The sequence below is a fragment of the Populus trichocarpa genome, chromosome 4, assembly GCF_000002775.5.
Source record: "Populus trichocarpa isolate Nisqually-1 chromosome 4, P.trichocarpa_v4.1, whole genome shotgun sequence".
NCBI classification, from domain to species: domain Eukaryota; kingdom Viridiplantae; phylum Streptophyta; class Magnoliopsida; order Malpighiales; family Salicaceae; genus Populus; species Populus trichocarpa.
In genome coordinates this window covers 3,628,059-3,649,181 of record NC_037288.2, presented here as the reverse complement: position 1 = coordinate 3,649,181, position 21,123 = coordinate 3,628,059, and the positions used below count along the sequence as shown (strand labels likewise).

General features: G+C 32.1%; 3 protein-coding genes and 1 long non-coding RNA gene across 9 annotated transcripts; 1 reads left to right on the top strand and 3 right to left on the bottom strand.

The window, feature by feature from the left end:
• Window positions 1-970: 970 nt before the first annotated feature.
• On the bottom strand, window positions 971-4,582 carry LOC112327204 (uncharacterized). 6 transcript variants are annotated; one of them, XM_024599135.1, is made up of 6 exons: window positions 4,536-4,582; window positions 4,115-4,267; window positions 3,827-3,851; window positions 2,854-2,995; window positions 1,447-2,754; window positions 971-1,344 (listed from the first exon to the last, which is right to left on the bottom strand). In XM_024599135.1, exons 1-5 carry the CDS (start codon window positions 4,575-4,577, stop codon window positions 2,751-2,753), a joined length of 366 nt encoding a protein of 121 aa, XP_024454903.1. In that variant the 5' UTR covers window positions 4,578-4,582; the 3' UTR covers window positions 971-1,344; window positions 1,447-2,750. The 6 variants fall into 6 exon arrangements, 2 of the variants coding, with proteins under 2 accessions (XP_024454903.1, XP_024454902.1); XR_002981310.2 differs by having other exon boundaries at window positions 1,447-2,995; window positions 4,206-4,267; window positions 4,536-4,570; XM_024599134.2 differs by having other exon boundaries at window positions 1,447-2,995.
• An 8,130-nt stretch (window positions 4,583-12,712) lies between these two features.
• On the bottom strand, window positions 12,713-15,077 carry LOC7477391 (dof zinc finger protein DOF1.4). The gene has a single exon (XM_052451839.1). The coding sequence runs from the start codon at window positions 14,031-14,033 to the stop codon at window positions 13,056-13,058; it is 978 nt and encodes a 325-aa protein (XP_052307799.1). The 5' UTR covers window positions 14,034-15,077; the 3' UTR covers window positions 12,713-13,055.
• Window positions 15,078-19,321: 4,244 nt separating this feature from the next.
• LOC7477392 (uncharacterized protein ECU03_1610) lies at window positions 19,322-20,421 on the bottom strand. Its single transcript, XM_002305749.4, has 2 exons — window positions 20,278-20,421; window positions 19,322-20,175 (listed from the first exon to the last, which is right to left on the bottom strand). The coding sequence occupies exons 1-2, from the start codon at window positions 20,386-20,388 to the stop codon at window positions 19,588-19,590; spliced, it is 699 nt and encodes a 232-aa protein (XP_002305785.1). The 5' UTR covers window positions 20,389-20,421; the 3' UTR covers window positions 19,322-19,587.
• Window positions 20,258-20,825, top strand: LOC127905178 (uncharacterized). Its single transcript, XR_008058951.1, has 2 exons — window positions 20,258-20,398; window positions 20,475-20,825. It is a non-coding gene; the product is annotated as an uncharacterized LOC127905178 (long non-coding RNA).
• Window positions 20,826-21,123: the final 298 nt, after the last annotated feature.

The following is a 21,123-nucleotide window of genomic DNA, read 5'->3' as shown; positions in this document are numbered from 1 at the left end:
ATAACAAAAAAAAATAAGGATCATAGTGTATTTACAGAGGTAGGAGAGAGAAATGAAGGAAGGAAAAAAAGAAAGGGTTGTCGGCAAGACACTGGCCAGATTTGGAGCACACGCGACGCTTATAATGGAAGAGAAGACGACGGGAAATAATCTGAGATGACAAATGAACATTTTTGACAACCTGAAACCGTCGCACACGTCGCCTAAATTTTGCGGTGGCTCCAACACACTAACATCTTTTTAAGTAAGAAATTATCATTTTAATGGTAAATTACGTAACTACCATCAACCAAACTTGCAATTAATAAACCAAACCGAGGTTAAAAGATCAAAATACCACTGACAACAATGAATTAAATGTCTTCTATCTAAGGGTAAAAGTGTAACTCTACTGTGTATAAAAAAGAAAAAATACTTAAATACCCCTACCAGACACCACCTAATTTTTTTGCTCTTGGAGGTATTTTTGTTATTTTACTGTTATACGACATTGAATTGACAAAAATATCCCTAAACAAATCAATAATAATTTATGAACCATGTAAAGCATTCAATTTTTGATAGAAATAACAAAATAATCACTACATTGTAGTGTTGAATAGGAAAACATGGGGGAAGCTGCAATGAATCTCACATGCCCCCTTTAGTATATTTGTTATTTGTTTGTTTGCTATTTTTTTGTGTTTTATCCTTTTCTTAATTAATTTTATCCATCATCTCATTTCTTTTAATTTTTTTATTCAATTTTAGTTTTTATTTTTTTAATTGCTACTTTTTTTTATCTTTTTTTTATGATTTTTATTTTAATTTTATCCTTTAACATTTTTTTTCACATTTTTTTTCGTTTAGTTTCTTTATCAAATTTTAATCCTCATTCTTTTAATTACTATTTTTTATTATCTTTTTCTTAATTTATTTTATTTTTCAATTTAATCCCTAATTATTTTCTTTTACATGGTTTTATCCCAGATTTGATTCTCACTGTGTTGTTCACTATTACAGTTTCCATTACTGATTACATTACATCACATTATTTCAAACAAACCTCAATTGTTTTAATAAGAAAACTTTATATTCAGAACCAAAAAACAAAGTATTCAGAGAGACAGCGACTGGCACTTCTGTGGATGCTACTGCTGTTGATCATCTCCCTGCGTCGGCTTCAATCTGCCTTCTTAATTTGGCTCCACATCTTCACTCACTCCTCTATCTTGCTGCATCTCTCTTTGCATAACGCTAAAAATGAAATCATTTTTCTGCTTTTGGATTTTGCTAAAATATGACGAGGGATGAAAAGTGTTGTATTTCTTTGTCGGTGCATGCATTTGGTTTCGAGGAGACAACCTGTAGAGGGTTGATGTGTAGACAAGTGAATGAAACTAAACGTGCCCACTTTTGGCCACCAAGAATTTAATGTAAGCACAATAACAAGGTAATTGTGCTTACCTTGTGCCTGCGTATCTGCCACCCAAAAAACAACCATGCTCTGCCTCCCTCTCTCGCCATCTCCGATGGTAATAAGCTAGTATCAGTGCCTGCGCTTGGTTGAACAAATGCTACAAACGCATCTACTTCAACAACATTAATAAGGCTAATACATAAAAAGCGAGTTCTGTGTAGCAAAATAAATAAACCAGGCTAAACATTTTTGGTGACAAAAGATCAGACTGCATAGCATAAGAACAGCCCGTGAGCTATAATATGAAAGTGTTTTTTGTTAACAAGTCGAGGACTTGTCCAGACAAAAACCAAACGGACCAAAATCCTAAATCTAACGAGAAAGGACTCCGGGAAAATCTGCAAGTACCAAAATTCAAAGTCAACTACACGGCTGAAAATCATAGTTTTTTTAAACCTGATCCTATGATTAAAATTTTGACCAAGCTAATTTTTTTTTTAAAAAAACAAAACAATGTTGTTTTTGTTAAAAAAATATATAGTAAATGATTTTTTTTTTTAAAAAGCAAAACAATGTTGTTCCCCTATCTTTACTTAAAGCTGGCCAGTTTAAGATCAGCCAAGTCCTTGATCGACCTACTAGGCTAGGTTTTAAAACTATGCCGAAAGCTGGAATAGTCATCTTCAAAGAGGAATGATCGTTGTTTTTCCACAACTTGCGCGCTGTAGCTCAAGGGATCCTGCAAAGTACATGTATGCTTGAGATTTGGGAATGAAGATGTCACAACAATGGTGTTGCTGGAAAGATAGGTAATGCGCCACTGAATCACTAAAAGCTGGAGAAGATGGGAAGGGTTAGACAAAACATAAATGAAAATAAAATACAATCAGTTTTTGGAATCATAAAACCTTGACATCCTTTATTTTCCATCCTGATTTTCCAGTACATGTTCATTCATGTTCCCATATCTTTCATACTTTAGCTCCTTAGTTTGTTCTTTTTAACTAATATATCATGGTTTCTAGTAGCAATTATCATCTCTTGAACTTTCTCATGTTGCTTTTTCTGTACGTGGAGCCTGTATTATCTTCATTTGATTGCCAATCTCAAAAATTTAATTTTTTTCTTCAGGTCACGTACACAGATTCTTACCTAACCCAACCCATCTATTTGCCTAAGTGACACTTTATCTTCATTGCAGCTCTTACCCCCTCTCTTCTTCGCTTACGTATTACCAATGCACACATAACTATGTATACTCACAGTTCCTTTCAAGTAGACTTCATAGCAGCGTGCTGTCCATTCCTTTAATAAAACCAATGATGGGAGCACCAAACCATGGTGCATGAATTTATCTAAGTGATGAAGAATGAAATAAAACAGTGAGCAGACCGTCGCAGAGTAAAACGGTCATCAATCACGGCATCGCAGAGTAACTAAAATAAGAAAGATACCTGAATTGGTTGGTGATGTAATAAACAGCAGAGTACATTTGTTTGTTAGTGAAAGGCATCGTGCACAGACGGAAACAATGGCAGAATGATGAAAAAAACTCAAGATTGGAGGCAAGAACAACATGAGCAGCGATGGTACAAGCTAGAGACCATAAACAGGCAGGGTAACGGTGCAAAACAACATCAGGAACATTATCGACCGTCAAGATTTGTCAACAGGATGGCAAACATCACAGAAAAGGAAAAGGAAACTGAATCAGTATGCAAGACAGAAACAGAAACAACACACGTAAGATCCATGAAAGATTTCCCTCGAGAGAGATAGGAAAAACACTTGCGCATCGCACACCAAGGTAAAGAAAGCAATAGACACATGAAAAAACACCATCCCCAGAGCACTAATGTGTCTAGCATGACAGCTAATATCGAACAAAGGTGCTTTAATAAGGAAACTAACTATGAACGAAGCTGGAGAAAACCCCAGAAACCAAAAACCACCGAAGAATCTTGAAAAAATAAAGGTCCCTAACCTGAGCCAATCTTACATTGATAAAAGCAAGGACTAAAATATCACAGAGCATTCAAAAAGCATACAATTGGAAGTCTCAACAACGAGCCCATGATCAAATCTAAAGGTTTCTCCCAGGACCTTGAGAAACAATGAAACATGGCATGAAACCATGCTGGACCCTTCACGATTTACACATGATTTTGAGGCTCATGAAAATGAGAGGAACAAAGGGACAAGAAAATGAAAAATAAAAGCCGAGGAATATACTCCACGCACTTGAATTCTTACAAGTCAGATATTAGAAATACATAACATATCACCAAAAAAAAACCCTGACAACTCCATTGATGTGAATCAAAGAATTTGAAATTGCATTCATATTCAAAACAGGGCATTAAGCATTAAAAATAGGAAAGAAAAAAGAAACAACAATTAACAATCTAAAACTTCAATGGGACTTACCTGAGTATGAGCAACAACCTGGAAACTAGACAAATGGAATGGGAAAAAATAAATGAATCAGTAAATATTAAAAAAAAAATAACAATAATAATAAAGCATCCAACATTAACAAGCACGGAGTGATATTAACAGGACCCCTCCTCTTGCTTCACTGATAAGCAATTTACAGCCAAATCAAGAGGACGCAGAGTAGTACTACCGTGTTCTAACTTTGATCTAGGCAAATCAGGACATAAATATAAAAAAAGAAAAGAAATTAATGAAATATTTCAGAGAGGGAAAGAGTGCCTGGATTCCTACTCCAGTGAAGTCATGAGCTGATATGAATATAGGGCTTCTAAAAAACAACTGGGAGATCGACAAGGAGATGGTGACGTACGTAGTAACTAGTAATGGATTGGCAAAACTCCCACCTCTCCTTCCTTCCCATGCTATTGATATCTGACATGAAGATAGTGTTTGTAATTGTCAGTGTAGCACTTTCAGCAAAAAAAAAATTAATATATATATATATATATAGCAAAAAATTATTTTTAATATGCATCAAAATAGAAGAAAATAAAGAAAAATTTTTAATTTTTTTTTTATAAAACGTGATTTTCACCGCAAAAACAATCACTTCAGCCAGCAGCCGTGCATGTTATCATGTGAAGCATTCATTCATTCAAAAGAAAAGGCAGCAAGAAAAGAAAAGAGGTACTGTACTAACCTGAACCTCATAGGTTCCATGACGATTGACATGCTTATACATTTTTGTTGTTTCAATTTAGGTAACTGAGTTATTATAAAGATAACTCTTTTTATACTCAAAATAATATTTTTTTATTTTTTTAAATTTATTTTTAATACAAGTACATCAAAATAATTAATAAATAAATAAATTTTAGCAAATCTCTGTTTCATCTGCAGTGGGCTAAATGGAGGGACCTCTAATAAACCAAGCCATAAGGATCCAATTGCACACTTAGTAATCACAAGAGTGTTTTTATCAAAAACCGATAGTACGGAGACTTCTGGTATTATTATTACCCATTCCCATCCTTAAACATCGTCAACATGTAGGTGTTTGTTGGTCCTTCTCCTTTAATCTCCCTACCACCTTTACCTAATATGTATGGTGACATTAATTGTTTCATAATTTAATCAATAAAATTCTTAATAATTATATTATTAATCTTTATCTGGAATAAAATTCATTTTTATCATAGGTTTATCATGCATTAGGCTTAAGAAATCATCATAGCATAGCTTATAGTACTCTTTTATTTATTTATTCTTGAGTATCCTTGGGTGATCTGGAGGATATAGATTTGGACCCTATCATATTCCCCTTGGGACAAAATCGATTATGTTCTAGATTTAATCATTGATTTTAAATTCAGTGATCTAGATAGATTTGGTGAGAAAAATAAAATAATAAAAAGTTAAAATGATAACAATCATGTAATAAATCATGTCTATTCAATTTCAATTCAATAATCATATAGACATGAGAGGATCTAAATCTTGAGGGTATAATTCTCATATCTAATTAGTATACTCATAAAATCAAATCAAAAAAATTAGATATCAATCCTCATAAATCACCAAACTTGATGGTATGTTTGGTATTATTGTTTTGTGGTTGTTATGTTGTGATGCCTGGTAACTAGTTATTATGTTGTGCTAATAAATATTTAAAATGGTTATTTTTTTATGTTTTGGTTATGCTTTTGAGAGGTAAAATGACTAATAAGTACAATAATATACTAAAAATATATATTTTATTTATATTATGTGATGAGTGACTTTTTAAAATTATATAACACGAGAGTGATTTTAAGTTTGAAAAACTAGAGAAAAAGTTAAATAGGATTGGTAATGTGTGTATTTATATAGTAACACATTACTTTAATAAAATCAATGTTGTATTTAATAAAAAAAAAAATTTTAAAATTCAATCACGTGATAAACTTAGATTTAATGGATCCCAAAAACACTCAAAAAACAATTTTTTTGAGCTCAATCAAGAGAAAAACACACCTCCTTAGATTCAGCCAAAGGAATGATCTAACTCTCCTGAGCTCAACCAAAAGAAGAAACCAACTTTCTTGGGTTCAACTCAGAAAAAGAGCTTAGTGCAATGAACATAACTATATTTTGGATCCTACTCTCCCTACACCCTTAGGTGCAGTGACAGAGATAGGGGCTAGCAAGGGCCCCGACCCCTACGAGGAAATGTTTTTTTCCAGCACCTCCCTTAACAATGTTTATAGTTTCAGGCCAAATAGCAAAACAACTAAAATCTGGATCCTTCTAAAATAATTCTTCTAATTTGGCCCCGTCTAGTTTTATTTTCTAGCTCCGCCTTTGCTTAGGTGTATAAAAGTCATCTAAGAACTCATCATATTTTTATCGATATTAATATTGTATAAGAGATATTTTTCATTAACATTAATACGTATATCATAAATATTATTTCTTATTAAAACTATCAAGCCAATATTACATTTTAGCTTCTCATCTTCATAAAGAGACACATGAGCTATAAATAAATTATAAATTCTTCAACCAAAAAATATTTGAAATCTCTATTATTTACTACATATTTATTTTTAGAGTATCTTTATGTAATATTTTTGCATTTTCTCTAAAAAATTAACTGATTTATTCATCAATGACTCCTTAAATTCATCAAAGAGAACCCTCTACAGGTGCCATGTAAACTGCCTTCAGTCATCTTAGCTAGAAAAAATTGATCAAATTGTTAAAATTAAAAAATTAATTAATTATCCAAGATATAAACCTTATTTCTAAATTACTTGAATATTTTAAGAAATCATAATTAAAAAAAAAACACAGAAAAAGTTGTTATTTAAATTGAAAACAAAAACAAAAACAACCCTTGACAAGTAGCTGTGCTTTCGAATAAAAGAAGGGGGTGCCCTGCTTCGTTTGAAAAGATAAATAGTTTTTTTAAAGTGACATTTATTTTAGTTTCAAAGCAGAGCAGGTATTATTAGCCAACACATTGCTTTAAGACCAAAAGCCGTCATGCTTTAAAAGCATAGCAATACTAAATAAGCACTTGATTTTAAAGTTGAGAAAATATTGGGTTTATTTGATACTGCTGTGTTGTGTTATGATGTGGTTGTTGCCGTCATGTTTGAAAATATTTGATTTTAAATGATTTTGATTGTTTGGGTGTATGGTTGCGGTTACTTTTCAAAGTACTTTTCATACCGAAATATATCAAAATGATATTTTTTTATTTTTAAAAAATTATTTTTGAAATCGGCATATTAAAACGATCCAGAAGATATAAAAAAATAAATTTTTAATAAAAAAATAAATTTTTTAAAAACACGGGTTGTCCGGTGTTTCCAAACGGACTCTAATAAGTATTACAACATACAAAAAAAAATCTAAAAAATATACTTTATTTATATTAAGTGATTTATGACTCCCTAAACTCATATGACACGTGTACATGTTTTTCATGAGAGTGATTTTTAAATTAAAAAAAAAAAGTTGATTAGGATGATAATATATATAGAACTATCATTTCAATAAAAATAAATAGTATAAAAAAAGGAATTTGAAATAAAATCACTTAAAAGTATCTTTGATTGTGTAACTAAAAAAATAATGGAGAAAATTGTTAAAGTCATACAAAATTATAATATATTGATTAACTACATGTTTTTAAAATTTCAAACAAAACAAAACACAATTCCAACCCCATCTAATCACATTATCTTTAAAATTAAAAATACAGCAGTGTAATTCTGAATTCTCCAATCCCCACTCTCAAATGTTTCATACGTTTCAAGGGGGTGTTTTGGATAATGGTGGAGATAGTAAAAGAATAATATTTTGATATTTTATTTAATAATTTAAGTTTTTAGGTTAAATTAGTTTTTTGATATGGTATCAAAACCTTAATGATTAAGTAGTCATGAATTCAAATCTCATTATCTTTATTTATTTGATAAAAATTAAACACAAGGTAATGTAGGCTTATGCAAGTTTCAAGTTTAAAGAGTTTTCACTTGATGAATTGTGTTAGAAAATAATATAAATTATATTTTGAGATCTCACCTAATAACTTAAACTATGGAATTGATATGGTTATTTGATAGAAATTACTTTTTAAAGTTTTTTCCGTTTAAAAAATATATTAAAATAATATTTTTTCAAATTAAAATTTATTTTTAATATTAACTCATTGAAATCATTTAATAACACTAAAAATAAATAAATAAAAAATTAATTTTTTTAAAAAAATATAATTTAACCACACTTCCAAACAACTATCCCATTAATCTTGGAAGGTAATCTTAGTTGATCATGGAAAGCAACAATCTCACCAAACCATAATGAAAAAGATTATTGGAAGAATAAAAATCTCTGTTTTTGTGTTTTAAATTTTTTAAAAAGAAATTAATTTTTTTTTATATTTTTATGGTTTTAAATTAATATTTTTAAATTATTTTAATGTGTTAATATTAAAAAAATAAAAAATACTATTTAAATATATTTTTAAATAAAAATCATTTTAAAAATTAACATCAACATATATTAATTGGAATCTCATGTCGCGGTGACCTGTTATTGCCAAACTCGTATTGTTTGCACATGAGACTGCAGTAGCCAAGATGCAAATCAGGTCATGTCAAATCAGATTGATACAAGGCATCCAAATTCTTATCGTCTATGCACTTCATTATTATCATTACGTGGAGGAGTGTGTGAAAGCGAGGCTGTGATTATATTTTAAAATATCTTTTTAAAAATATATTTAAAATAATATATATTTTTTAATTTATTTTTAATATTAACCCATCAAAATAATTTAAAAATAATAATTTATAACTGAAATAAAATTTAAAAACTTCTAAAGCACGGTTTAGTCATAATTCCAAGCAGAGACCTTAATGCCATGCCATGCATGGCGGTAGATCAATAGCTACTCATTAAAAAATCCATTTTGTCTGGTCGGTCGACTTAAATTGAGTTGAATTGCTTTTTCAGCTTTTGACTCAAAAGTGTCTTTAACTTTAGTTATTCTTATTGTAAATTGTTTATGAAAATTAAACATCGGTAAACAAACCAGACATTGATCTTTGAAAGGCCAGTTTTGTTTCCCTTTGCAGGATGGAGATCTATACTTTACCGCATGGGAATCGTAAGTGTTTCTTCTCCGAACAGGACTACTTTACAGTATCGCTCTATGTCGCAGATGAAATCAAAGTTTTATTCACATAAAAAGAAGTTTTCAGGAAAAAAAAAAACCTATTTTATATTATTATTATTATTAAACATGTCCCAACATTTTAATATTTAAATCTTCTTATTTAACTTTTTATATGGACTAAATTTAAAATTAAACTATATAAAATTTACTTCGCATGGTCAATTTGATAGGTATGAATTCAACATAACATTATATTAGATTGGTTCGGACTTCATGGTATAATATATAAAATCTTTGATTCAAGTGATTTTATTCTTCTTAAACTTTTGTTTTATGTAATAAAGTTAATAATTAAAATAAAATTTAAAAACAAATTCAAAATTAAATAATTGTTAAATGATAAAACAAAAAAAAGGAGAAAAAAAAAGGAAATGAAAAAAATGAAAAAACTACCAACCGGGGGTTCGCTGTTTATAAAAATAGTGAAACCGAATCCAGTTAGTTTAGTTATTTTGTAACTTTGTTTTTTTCCTATAATATCATATTAACTTTAACTTTGCATAAATATCATATTAAAACTTTTATCTCAATTCAAAAAGTCAAGCAATTGGGAGATTTTTTTGTAAATAGCTTTATATTATTCTATAAAATTAAGCATAAAAAAATTATAAATTACTTTTTTTTTTTTATCTATTTTTGTTACAAATTAAGATGCTCCAGCCCTAACTTTTTAGAAAAGAAAATAACATAACTATAAGGGTATGATAACTACGTTACTTTACTTTTTAAAATATATTTTATTTTAAAATAAATTAAAATAATTTTTTATTTTTTAAAATTTACTTTTCACATTATCACATTAAAACAATCTAAAAATATAAAAAAATTAATTTAAAACTAAAAAAATTAAAAACTCAGTTAGATTACAATTACAAACATGTCCTCAGTTGAGTTACAGACTCTTTGCAAATATAAACTTGATTATTGCATGTTTAATCATGTCATTCAAATATGAATCTAATGAAGTGCATTAATCCCGTAAAAGGAGGTCTTAAAATCTTTACCGAAGAACCAGCCTTGAAAGGAACAATTCTCGCTCTTCGTTGAACTTACTAAACAATATATTTTTTATTTTTAAAATTTTTTTTTTAATACTAACCCATCAAAATAATTAAAAAAAAAAAAACAAGCAGCCTCTAAAAATAGCCTTTCCTCCAAGATTTGAAGGAGCGAGCAGATGCCTGTATGTTCTTTAAGACGGCATTCCTGCGCCATGGCATGAGCTCTGCAAAGTTAAATGAGTGTGGTGTACGGGAAAAGTAGTGATGGAGATATCCGAGAGGGAGGTGTCATTTCTCTGGACTCAGATCTCTCCATGGCAGACCAAAGATTTGCTTTACTCGGAAACCACAGCCCCAACCTCCACGCCCCAACCTCCCACCAAACATTCTTTAACCATAACCGAGTTTAAAATACTTGTTAAGCATTCTTGTTTGTTTGTTTCGAGAGATATGCATGTCAAGTGCCGAGGAGTGCTTGCCTCGCTACCTCTCCATTCTCTTCTCTCTTTTTTTTTTTCGCCAACAAATTAAGTCTCGAGAAACAAAAGTCTGTGTTTTTTTTTTCTTGGATCGATTTACAATATTCGAATTTGATGGTTCTCATTTCTGAACTTCCCATCCTTGGTGAGTTCTAAGAGTATCGAAAAAGGGAGCTAACTAAAGATTGAATATTTTTAGCCAGTAGCACTACTTAATAATGGCATATGACTGCGGAAAAGTCACTGCATGCTTTTTTTATTATTATTAATACATCTTTTTATTGTCTTAACGAAAATATATGTTTTTATTGTCGGCATACTTTTTTAAATAAAAACCTCTTATTATTTCAAATGCAAGTTTTTTTAAAAATATTAAAGTAATATCTAAATATTTTGTATGGATTAAGCCAGGATTAAAAAATAAACCTTTTTTTTTTAACCTCAAAAAACTAATAAACACTTATAATTTCAATAATTTAATTTCTCAACTTAAAACAGATAAAATTAAATAGAAAAAATACCTTCCTCATCTTCAATCTATTTTTTCTAGAAAAATAAATGCTAAAAAATACCTAAATAATAATAATCTCATCAAGAGAAACACATTAACATCAAATATTGTTTTTCATTCATAAAATTTAGCTAATTCATTGTTTTTTTCTCTTATTCATTATTTTTCGGTGACTCTTGCACTTCTTTTTCAATCTTAAAAATTAAAATACAAAAAAAATTTAAAATCTAAACCTAAAAGCTTCAAAGACTAAAAAGGAAAATGAAAACAAATGCATGCAAATTTTAAAAGATGTGCCTCATGAAAAGTGGAGGGAAAAATGTTTAGTTCCTTTATTTTCATTTTTTCACAAGTAATGAAATTGTTTTTTTTTTTTTTAGTAAAAGCAAGAATCAACTCCGAACTTTTTTTTAACATTGTATTAATCTTATAAAAAATAAAACAAAATAAATTATCAAACTCTATCTTTTTTAACATTGTATTAATCTTATAAAAAATAAAACAAAATAAAGTATCAAACTTTATCCACAATCAACAAGATATGAAAGGACAAAATAAAAAATTAGAGTTAAAAAATTAAAAAACCAAAAAAGAGGAAAAAATTGTTGGAATTCATACCATGCACTCTTTTAGTTTCTATTAGTAAATAAAATAACCACCAATCTGATCTCTAGTTTGAATTAAACATTTTCTTTTAAAAAGTTGAATTAAATATTGTCACAAAGCCTTGAGCATTCAATTTTAACTTTCTATTTGAATTTAGTGGCTTAAATTTAGTAGCCAAGATGATCAATCTATCATCCCCTGAAATGAATTTGGTTAATTATTGTCAAGGTCTATAGTTTTTATGATCCTTTGCGTTTGAAGTCCTTTATCCTGGAGATCTATCCAAGTCATCATACCTCGAACAATAATGGGGTTGACCCCGTTTCTCAGAAGACCTTGCCCTCATGTAAAAAAAGCCAAAAAAAAAAAAATAATAATCAGCTGAAGAAATACTATCCCAAATACGTACCTACTGTCTAAATTATTTAACCGTCCCTTTAAGGTAAAGCCTTGCTTTCCGTCTTGTTTAAAAGCCTTTATAGTTCTCATCATTTACTACAAGGATGCTTATGGGGCAAAACACCCACAAAAAAACAGTGGCTAATATGTAAGAAGCTAAATTCGAAGGGAACCAATTATTTATAAATCAATTCACATAAGGTATAATGACGAGATTTGTGCTTAAAGATCAATCATCAAATTAACTCAGTAGATTCTTGCTTTATTTTATTTATTTTGCGAGAAGAGATAACTACGCACAGCTTGGTCTTATGATAAATTTACAATGGTGGGCTGGTCAGAGAGAGACAGCACTACAGGTAAAGGGCGACTCAATTAAAGGCATTCGGAATTGGAACAGTAACATGAATGATCGATTAAAGCATCTTACATCGTCAGTCCCCACATGCACAAGAACAAACTGTCTTGTCTAGCAACTTCCACAGAGACATCAGCTCCCAGCCTCCCACTACCTCTCATGCACTCTTCACCTTTAGTCTCCCATCTCTTGTTGATGTTGTAAAGTCTCGCAATAACCGTAGTTAAATAGGCAGTACAAAGTTAGCTCACTCTTTTGAATGGAAGTTGGAAAATGATGCTAGTGCACACGAGATAAAAAGGAGAAAACAAAAGCTTTTACAAGCATATTATATCTTTAATCAAGGTTCCTACACAGCAATGCAGAAATTCACTGTAATATAAGCATAAAAGGCTACTGCCCCTGCTCTTCCATTTACACCATATCACAATTATATTCTGTCTAGATATTTATGTCCCGTAATGAACCATGATGCATGTACCACTATCATTTTGCCAAGGTGAAGGGAAACAAGAAAAAGAGACCCTTTGGTTTTCATGCTTACAAAAAGCAAAGAATTAATGCCTTGGAGTCATGCCGCCTGTTTCTTTGGAGTCTTGACGGAGAGCTACAAGAATAGCTAAACAAGCTATATAGACATCATGATGGAGGTCCATTTCCCGGCAGATCATGATGCCATTGATCTGGGTTCAAGGATGCGGAGCCAGCAGTACCGGTGTTGATGTTACTGTTAGGGTGCCCTATGGTGGTGCTGGTGCTTATGCTCCACAAAACAGCATCAGAGACAGTAGGGTTACTATTGCTTATAAAACCCTGATGCCAATTTTGCTGTTGATGAGAGGATGTGGCAGCTGGCCTGCTTGATTGAATCAAGCTCTCTTGATCATGTGGATAAAAAGAATGTTCAACACTCTTATTACCTCTATTATCCACATGGTAGAATTGCCTTTGCTGTTGATTTTGTGACCCGAAAGCAGGAACTGCACTGAAACCATGCAAAAGACCCAAATTTGAAGTATCTCCTAAATCACCACCAAGATTGACAGGTTGATTTAGAGGCTGAAAAGAGAAAGACTGTATTGGTGGTTGGTTATTATTCAAGGACTGAATTGCTTCTAAAGAAGTCAAGAATCCATCACCAGGAAAATAAGACCCCATTGAAGACATCCCAGGAGTAGGAGGTGAAACCAAATTCCCTGATTCTTTGGTCCTCAAAGCAGGACTTACAGAATTACCTGAATTAGTGGTAGCAAGGATATTTTGTGGGGTTGCCAAGTTATGCTGCAGGAGTTGTGATTGTTGCTGTAGCTGTTGCTGCAACCGCGAGTTCTCGCCGGAACTAGAAGAAGATGTTTTTGCGCGCTTTCCTTTTCGGCAACCACCTCCTACAGGAACATTCCTCATGGTACCACCAAGAGTCCAATACCTTTTACAAGTCTTGCAAAAGTATCGAGGCTGAGATAGACTGTAATTGTTGTAATAACAAAACTTGGTATTCAGAGACTCACAGCGAGGGCATTTTTGCGGCTGCTGCTGATCATCTCCTTGAGTCGATTTCAATCTTCTTTCTTGATTTGGCTTCACATCCTCACTCCCTCCCTGCATCTTTCTTTGCATCGCTCTAAAAACCTAATCTTTTCTGTTTCTTCTTGATTTTGCGCCTGAAAAATATTTGCTGAGAGATGAATTGGGTTATTTTGGCTTTGTTGGTGCATGCAGGTTTTGAGACTAGACTGTAGAGAGGGATGGCAATTTCTTCAGATATAGAGAAGTGAGTAAAGCAAACCAAACGTGTCTGCTTTTGGCTTCTGAGAATCTAATGTCCACAGTGTAAAACCACGGCGATTGTACTTACTTGTGCATGCGTATCTGCTATCCAAAAACAACCATAGTCATAAATATTGAACAAGTCACACTAGATTCGAAATCAGGAGCTCAATATCCCACCAAACCCCACTCAAATCCTCCAAGATTTGTAACCCCCCTCCTTCTCTAAATAAGGTTAATAGAAAGATCACCTTCTTTTTATGTAAGAAACAGAAACATGTGTACGGGTGTCAAGAAAAGACAAAGCCCGCAAAGGAGAAGTCTCAATCCGGAACTGAGACTATTGAGAGATTTCAAGAACAGGATTCTGTTAAAAGTATATCCAGTAATGACCAACAAGAAAGAAACACCAGATTGTATAGTAGTATCTGTTCAGGTTTAGTCCCATCTCTCAGAAACCCAGAGAAGAGAGAATTTTTTACATGGCATCAAAATAAACCCCCAGTTTTATTGCCTTGATCAGACCAGTAACCTAAGACATCAAACATTAATCTATCAAAATAATAACCTCAAGTCACACACGCACTAAATCTATGACCAAGACAGGCCAAGGCTATAATAGGGGATGGATTCTGTTGAAAGAGAGATCTAGCTATATCAGGTGTAGGGAGATTTTCTGTAGTGTATGATAGGGGATGGACCAGTGGTAAGAGGAGAGGCGGCGGGCGCGGGAGCTTTGCCTGGTCGTGAATATTACGGCGATGGCTGTGGCAGAGTTGATCAGCAAGCGGCAAGCCTCTCCCTCTCCCTTTTTTTACTTTTTTTTGACAAATCTCTTGCTATCTCTCACTCATTCCACTTTACAACTAACAATCTTTCTATTCTATATTGTTTATTGCAATTTCTTGTTCTTCTTTTCTATTCTGACGTCACATTATTAACAGTGCCACTTGGTCCACACCCATTCTTGTTCAATTCTAAAAAATCATTGTTATTGCATGCTGATTTATCGTTGTTTTTTTTTATTATTATTTAAATGTTAACATTGAAAGGAAGGGATAGATAAACTAACACAAAAATTTGACTTAATTATGCCATAATATGTTAAACAACGAGCCATTATCTTGTTTTTTTTTTTTAATAATATAATGTAAAGTGAGATAAAAAAATCACGGGTTTCTCAAACCCTTGGTTATAGTAATGAAATATAGAGAAAGTATGTTTAATCTATTCTGAAACTCTATCATTCATAAAATTAATTTGAAAACTAACATACCGATTGTTTATATAATTAATTTGATTAGTCCTTATGTAGTGCTAGATTTATTAATCCTAAAAAACATGGAAATTAGCCTATATGTATGACAACCACACCATTAATAAAATAATTATGAATTACAAGTTTTCTATTTCTCATTTATACAATATACTTAATTAGTTAGATGGAGCAGCAGTCCTTATAAAGATTAACTTATAGAGCATATATCATCAGATTTAGATTTGACTTGAGAATCAAAGAAAGACAACTTTCAAGATGAATGAAGAATTATACAAGTGACTGGTTATACAATTCGAGTTGTCTAACACACCACCCACTTTCATACAATTGATAAATCAAGTTATAGGTCTCTTTATAAATAAATCCATGGTTATTTATTTTGATAATATTTTGATTTATAACAAATTCCAAAATTGATCACATAAGATATTTAAGAAAATGTTGGAGGTTGTATTAAAAAATAAATTGTATATAAAATATATAGTTTTATGACTAATAAACAATTATCTTTAAGCTTTATTGTTAATATGGATGACATATATGTTAATGAGGAAAATTTTAGGATGATTGGAGATTGTTCAGCCTCTAAAATAGTTAGTAAGGTGTGTAGTTTCTATGAATTGACTACTTTTTATAAGCGATTCATATAAGAATTTAGTAACATAGTTATACCAATTATTGAATGCATGAAGAAAATGATGTTTGATTACACCTATTACTAAAGATATAGAAAATAAGTTTTATTTGATAAAAGAAAAATTAATCACTATTTTAGTTTTGACACTTTTGAATTTTAACAAATTATTTGAGGTGAAATATGATGCTTATGATGTAGGAATTAAGGTTGTACGTATTCACCTAAGATAAGAACCATAAGGCATTTTTTATTGAGAAGTTAAATACGATAAATTAAAGTGGTCGATGTAACAGATCTTAAGTTATTTTTTAGACTTTTAAAAAATGAGAGCATTACTTGGTAGGCAAGAAATTTGTGTTATATTATGATCATAACGAGTTGAAATTTCTACATAGCTAGGAGCAAATTAGTAATGATATCCACGCAAGATAGGTGACTTTCTTATAGAAGTTTCTTTTGAGTAAAAGAGTAGTCTTCCTAGTCATTTTGAGAGGATAGATCATAGGTTTGATTATTTAAAACAATTGTATTGGTATGATGAGAATTTATGTGAGTTATGAGATAAATGTTTAAATTTTTCATTGATGAGTTTCACATTCATAATGGGTTCTAGATGAAAGGTAATCAACTTTTCATTCCTTGTTCTTCATTGTGAATGAAAATGATTTAGGATTTTCAAAGAGGAGATTTTGCTGGTCAGTAGAGGCAACAAAACATTATTACTACTCATTAAAGGGTATTATTGGCCTTACTTGAAATTGAATATTGTTAAGTTTATGTAAAATTGCTATATTTATTAAAATATCAAAGGGTAACCACATGATACATGTTTATATATGTCTTTACCTAATCCTGAAAACATATGAGAAGACTTGTCTATAGATAATATGCCCGGATCATCCCATACATAAAGAGGAATAAAATCTATGTTTTTTCATAATCGATAATATAAGAAAATATGGTATTTTATCCATTAAAATAAGATAAATTATGCTTCTATAATTGCTTGACTCTTCTTCCAGGGGTGGTTTGTTTGTATGGGGTGCTGGAGACCATTACTTTTGATTGGGGCATGAAAAAAGTAAGAAAACAAATAAAAAACTCAAAAAATCAAATCAAATAGGAAACAAAATAAAAAAAATTACAGTGCTCTTATAATTTTTTTTTAATTGCTGAATATTGATACGAATTCATCCAAGGGTGTTGAATTTAATAAGTATATTTAATTCCTAAGAATTGAAATCCTCACCTCTTCATAGATACCAAAAGGCCATTATCGCGAGCCGAAGGTGGAGTGGTCCCTGTTGGTTTACGAGGGTGGGAGGAGGGAGGCCTTCTTCCCCTGTCATGACAAGTAATTACTAGGAGGGTAGTTTTGACTATTACTCTTAAAAATGTGGGGGCCCGGAACCATTGATCTCCGGCTTCACTCTCGTCATTGGTATCTGACTAGAGTCCGAACCGGAATGGGTGAGTCCGGGTTAATTAATTCCCAAGTGGGGGAGTGGCACGTGCCACTAGCACGCAACGGAAAGAGTGGTGACGCCCAGATCCGTTAGGTGTTACAACTACTCCCTGTACACTTTCAGGACAAAACAAACACTAACTAGTTAGCATTTCTTCTTGGTCTTGTTAAGTAGTTAGTGTTGTCGTAGCGGGCATAATGCTACCGTGTGTGCTATGGTCTATACCTTTATGTGACGTGTCCTTAACCTACCAATAACTTTTCTTTTCCTTTCATTAAAACATTAAAAAAATGGTCCAGGCCTCCATGGGTCACGATCACGATCATGATTGCTGTTAAGGTTTAACGTGTTTGTTGACCATTCTATTGTTGAGTTGTTGAACTTTGCAATTAAGAGGTTGTTTTTTTTTTTTAATGTTTTTTATTTAAAAATATATTAAAATAATATTTTTTTTATTTTTTAAAAGTTATTTTTAAAATAAATATATAAAAATAATCTAAAAATATTTAAAAAATATTAATTTAAAGTAAAATAAATTTAAAATTTTAAAAACATTTTTAAAATATAAAACAAATAACACGTCGGCGAAGAGAGGATTTTTTTGCTGGCGCTTGTGTAGGCCGGCAGAGATGGGGCTTCACTACTGCTAGCCTTTTGATAAATGAGTCCATTTATACGCTGTTGGAGAAAATAAGCCCTAAGGCCGAAGGCTATGAGTATGACCATCTAAAACAGGGTCATGCTATTTATCGTGTCAACCACGTGGGAAAAAGAAATGTGCTCATTTTGTATAGTTGACTTTTGACTATTGTAGAAGCCTGCGTTAAGCATGTCGTGGCACGAGTGGAACTGTTTTGTTTTTTTCTTCTATTATCGATCACTTCTCTATTACCTGATAGTGCCGTTTACTTGCTACATCAAAACTTCCGGGGCAAAACCGTTCGTTTAGTCACGGTAATTTTGGTAATTTTACTTGAAATCGATGGATACTTGCTCTACTAAATTTGAAGGGATATAAATAATATTTATTAAAATACTAAATTATCTCTTAGTCAATTTCAATATAACCAAAAATCTGATGAAAATGATAATTTACTCATTTATTGTGTTTAAAAAAACAAAAAAAAAAACCCTTAAATGTCAGTTTAATAAATATATTTTAAGAATAATTCTTGTCAATCCAATAATAACTAATGAATGAAAAAAAAAATGCGTTGCCCAAATAGCCAGTTTATTGATTTTATATTACTTCAATCCGTAATAGTCTCCCGTGAAAGAGTTAGCCCTAATAGTTTTTTTTCCTTTCCTATTTCTTTTTAATAGCTTGATAAGAATCTCTCTCGCTCTCATTTAGCTTACCTTGTAAAAAGATTGGTAAGCCATAACTGGCAGCCTACCACGTAACAGAGCCTAATGGCTTGCGAAAGGCCACCATTGATGATCAAAAGAAGAATAAAGCCGAAGGCAACAGTGGGGTGTGTAATTAAACTCCATTGATGGAGATTAACATAACTTCAATATTTAAGTGATCGATCCTCTCATGTGTAGAGATATTTGCACCAACACAGACCCAACCATGATGATCCAAATTATAGAGAACGGCATCGGCTGTCCCTTCGGTTAGTTGAAAGACCTTCAGCCATAGCATGACATCGCCCAGCTAAGCCGTAATTAGGAGCTAGAAGCTAGGATTAAGGAAATTAATCCTCTCGATAACACTTAGCATTAATTATTAGGTTCGACGGGATTCCCTTAATTCTCGGAAATTTGTATCCACCAAATTGCATTTTCCTTTTCTTTTTGCTGTGGTACAAAACTTTTTTTTATATATATAAATTTTCTATCACTGCAATAATCTGAAATTCATAGCAGATAGAAAAAGTTAACTAAATTACGGACAACATAAAACTCCATTTCCATTTGGTAATTAAACTAACTTATTTTTTATGATTGTCGAAAACACGCAACAAGATGTTCCAACCCACCTCCCTCTCTCAATGTTTCTTCTTCTTCACATCATCATCACTCTCCGGAAGCAGCACGCCTCCTGTACTCCAAACTCTTCTCCCTCTTATAATCATCATTATCATCATCATCTTTGCCCACCGCAGTCTCTTTTATCTTCTGTGTAGTTTCCTCCGCAGCACCCCATGCTCCTTTCACCGTCTCTTTCGCCATCTCTCCCACAATCTCCACCGTCTCAACCACCTTACCAGCCCCCTCCTTTGCCATATCCCCTGCCACTCCCGCAGTACCCGCCGCTCTCTCCGTCCCTTCTTTAGCCTTCTCCTTCGCTTCATATGCATACTCTTTCACTTTTTCTTCCGTTCTCTCCGCTGTCGCCGCTGCCTTGTAGTTACCTTCTTTAACCTTTTCAGCAGCAGACTGTGCCATGTCTCTGGCACTTTCATTTGTCTCCTCTGCACTCCCTTTCGCCATCTCTTTCATCTCCTCTGCACTCCCTTTTGCCTTCTCTTTCATTTCATTGGAGCTTTCTTTCGCCTTCACCGCTCGCTCTTTGGTTTTGTCAAAGGTTTCACTTGCAGTTTCTTTCGCTCTCTTAGCGTAATCTGCAGCTCGGTCTCTATCATCTTCCGCTGCATGCCGTCCCTGAAAGACAATTAAAATTTCAACAAGAAACATTAAGCTCTAAAGATTCAATAGATGCCCATATAAATTTTGTTTAATTAATTTATTGAAAGAATTTTTTACCTCGTTATATTTGGAGGCAGAGGTAGTGAAGCAGACCCGTGAGACTTTAGGCGAGGAAATGGGGAAGAGAGAAGGGGGCTGGGGGAAGAAGGCTTTTGCGAGATTGAGCATAGCGTTTCTGGTAATGCTAATGGCTGCCTTTGTTGTTTTGTGTGTTTTTTTGGCTTGTGATGATCCTTTTGGTTGCCTCTGTGCAGGTTATATGGTGCCAAGAAGAGAAGGTGGCTGGGTTTGTTTGAAGTACACGATGGGGGTAGTTCATGCCACGTCTAGGATACGTTGAATATGTTATTTAACCTCGTCGGTAGATAATGGATGGTTTACCAGGCAACACATGTTCCCTTGAGAGGTTTTTTTTTTTTTTAATGAAAATGATCGCAGATATGTTTTCCATAGTTATCAAATCCAAAGTAAATTGGAAAATCCACTAGATAAATCGTCGGTTTGGAGTCTTGGTTGGATTGCTGGTCTACAAATTGAACAATTAAAACTTGATTGGTCCAAGTAAAATACACTAATGTGTATGTTTGGCTTTGGTTTAGAGGTTATTTATGTTTTTTTTATTTATTCTAGAAATACAGAGTAGATAAGTGATCATAAATGTTTAGTTATATATAACATGCAATTTATATAATTAAAGTAAACTTGCAATAAAGATCAAATAGAATCCTAGTATGCAATTATTGAAAGCTCTTATATTAATTGTTGGGAAATAAAGACACAAATATTTAAATATTTTGACTGTTTATTGATTAATTCACACTATTAATACACCCTTCAAAACATTGAATACATTGGCTTTTATATTTAATGAAAAATTACAACCTTTAACTATCATAATCTAAT